At 43.3% G+C, this 2,697-nt stretch overlaps 1 protein-coding gene across 1 annotated transcript in view; it reads left to right on the top strand.

Moving 5' to 3' along the window:
* LOC107104666 overlaps positions 1-2,697 on the top strand; it is a 57,328-nt gene that overhangs the window by 14,053 nt on the left and 40,578 nt on the right. Inside the window, exon 2 of the mRNA XM_015404717.1 lies at positions 1,758-1,808. Coding sequence (XP_015260203.1) covers positions 1,764-1,808 — 45 coding nt within the window. The 5' untranslated portion in view covers positions 1,758-1,763. The remainder of the gene's footprint in view (positions 1-1,757; positions 1,809-2,697) is intronic.

Here is a 2,697-nt window from a genome sequence, read left to right as displayed (position 1 = left end):
CAAACAGTTATTTCTGCACATACATGGAATAAATTCACCACAACTTCTGTTCAAAATATAAGAGTTTATTAACAAAAATCATTCAGCTCCACGTCAAACATATTTCAGTTTAATACTCAACAGCAGGGGTTCTTTGTCTGAGTCATTCATCAAGACAGGGTAGGCCTTCTCTCCAGTCTGGCTCTATAAGTTCTAAAACTCAGGAGAAATGTGTTGCAAAAGGTCTGTTTGCAGCCGTTTGGTCCTGAAAGGTTTTGACTTATTCTTGATGGTTCTGGAGATCTGGTTCCCCTGGGGCCCGCATCTCCACTGTGGTGGAGAACCAGCCATAGCCGACCCCAGCTTCCTGGGCAAGGAAGAGGAGGCAAAGAGAGCAGGAGCAGAAGAGAGCAGGAGCAAAAACGAGAGAACTCTGTGTGCTCTGTGGTTTCGTCTGTCCTCACACAGAGACGGGGTGGTTGGTTACACCTCTGTGCCTTGCCATGTGACGTGCCTGTGGAGGCCTTGGCTGAAACAGGGGTTGTTGCAGAGATTCCACAGCTGATTCCACATCATCATGTCAAGATGAAATATAGACACTGATTCGCAATGTCCAAAAAGTATGATCATGGCATATGGCACAACAGTGGCGCACACTGAAACATGCTGAAGTACACTGAAACACGATGAACTACACTGAAACACACTGAAGTAGGCTGGCAAATGCTAAAGTAGGCTGGCACATGCTGAAACATACTAAAACATGCTGAAACACGCTGAAGCATACTCAAACATGCTGAAGTATGTCGAAACACGCTGAAGTAGGCTGGCACATGCTGAAACACGCTGAAACATACTAAAACATGCTAAAGTATGCTGAAACACTCTGAAACATACTAAAACATACTAAAACATGCTGAAACACGCTGAAACATGCTGAAGTATGCTGAAACACGCTGAAACATGCGGAAACACAATGAAGTACATTGAAACACGCTGAAGTCGGCTGGCACATGCTGAAACACGCTGAAACATACTAAAACATACTAAAACATGCTGAAATATGCTGAAACACGCTGAAGCATGCTCAAACATGCTGAAGTATGCGCCAATGAGCTGAAGTATGCTGAAACAAGATGAAGTATGTTGAAACATGCTGAAGTAGGCTGGCAAATGCTGAAATATGCTGAAACATGCTGAAACATACTAAAACCTACTAAAACATGCTGAAATATGCTGAAACACGCTGAAACATACTAAAACATGCTGAAATATGCTGAAACACGCCGAAACATACTAAAAGATCCTGAAACATGCTGAAATATACTAAAACACACTAAAACATGCTGAAACACGCTGAAACATGCTGAAACACAATGAAGTACATTAAAACACGCTGAAGTCGGCTGGCACATGCTGAAACACGCTGAAACATACTAAAACATGCTGAAATATGCTGAAACACGCTGAAACATACTAAAACATGCTGAAATATGCTGAAACACGCTGAAGCATACTAAAACATGCTGAAATATGCTGAAACACGCTGAAACATACTAAAANACCAGCTGATTGCATCGACTCATTGACTCTTCAGCAATCCCTCACACTAAGCATGCTTGTAGCGACAGTGGAGAGGAAAAACTTCCTTTGAACAGGAAGAAACCTCCAGCAGAACCAGGCTCAGTGTGAGCGGCCATCTGCTGAGGCCCACTGGGGTTCAAGGAGACATACATCAGATCCAAACATGCATTTTATGGTCTTTATGTGTCTTTCAGAGCATCATGGAGGAGGCGGAGCTGCTGAAGGAGAGGATCCAAGCCATCACGGTAAATAAACACACCTCTAACATTGACCAACAAACATGCTGAAACATGCTGACACACACTGAAGTACACTGAAACACCCTGAACTATGCAGAAAAAACGCTAAACACTCTGAAGTATGCTGGCGTACGCTGAAACACGCGAGCATACGCTGAAACACACATGCGTACGCTGAAACACACGGTCATACGCTGAAACACACTGAAGTATGCTGGCGTACGCTTAGACACACTGAAATACGCTGAAACACACGGTCATATGCTGAAACACACTGAAGTATAATGAAACACTCTGAAGTATGCTGGCATACGCTTAAACACACTGAGATATGCTGAAACACACTGAAGTACACTGAAACACTCTGAAGTATGCTGGCGTACACTGAAACACACTGGCATATGCTGAAACACACTGAAGCACACTGAAACACTCTGAAGTATGCTGGCTCACACTGAAACACACTGAAATACGCTGAAACACACGGTCATATGCTGAAACACACTGAAGTATAATGAAACACTCTGAAGTATGCTGGCATACGCTGAAACACACTGAAGTACGCTGAAACATACTGAAGTACGCTGAAACACACGGTCATATGCTTAAAACACACTGAAGTATATTGAAACACTGAAAAATGCTGGCGTACGCTTAAACACACTGAGATATGCTGAAACACACTGAAGTAGGCTGAAACACACTGAAATACGCTGAAACACACGGTCATATGCTGAAACACACTGAAGTATAATGGAACATTCTTAAGTATGCTGGCGTACGCTTAAACACACTGAGATATGCTGAAACACACTGGCATACACTGAGGCCCCGTCCACACAAAGTCAAACCCTGGCCTAAACGCACAAATTTTTCACCAAACCAGCCTCTCATC

Source organism: Cyprinodon variegatus, unplaced genomic scaffold (genome assembly GCF_000732505.1).
Source record: "Cyprinodon variegatus isolate N-32 unplaced genomic scaffold, C_variegatus-1.0 Scaffold1837, whole genome shotgun sequence".
Lineage (NCBI taxonomy): Eukaryota > Metazoa > Chordata > Actinopteri > Cyprinodontiformes > Cyprinodontidae > Cyprinodon > Cyprinodon variegatus.
This window is presented reverse-complemented; position numbering and strand designations above follow the sequence as displayed.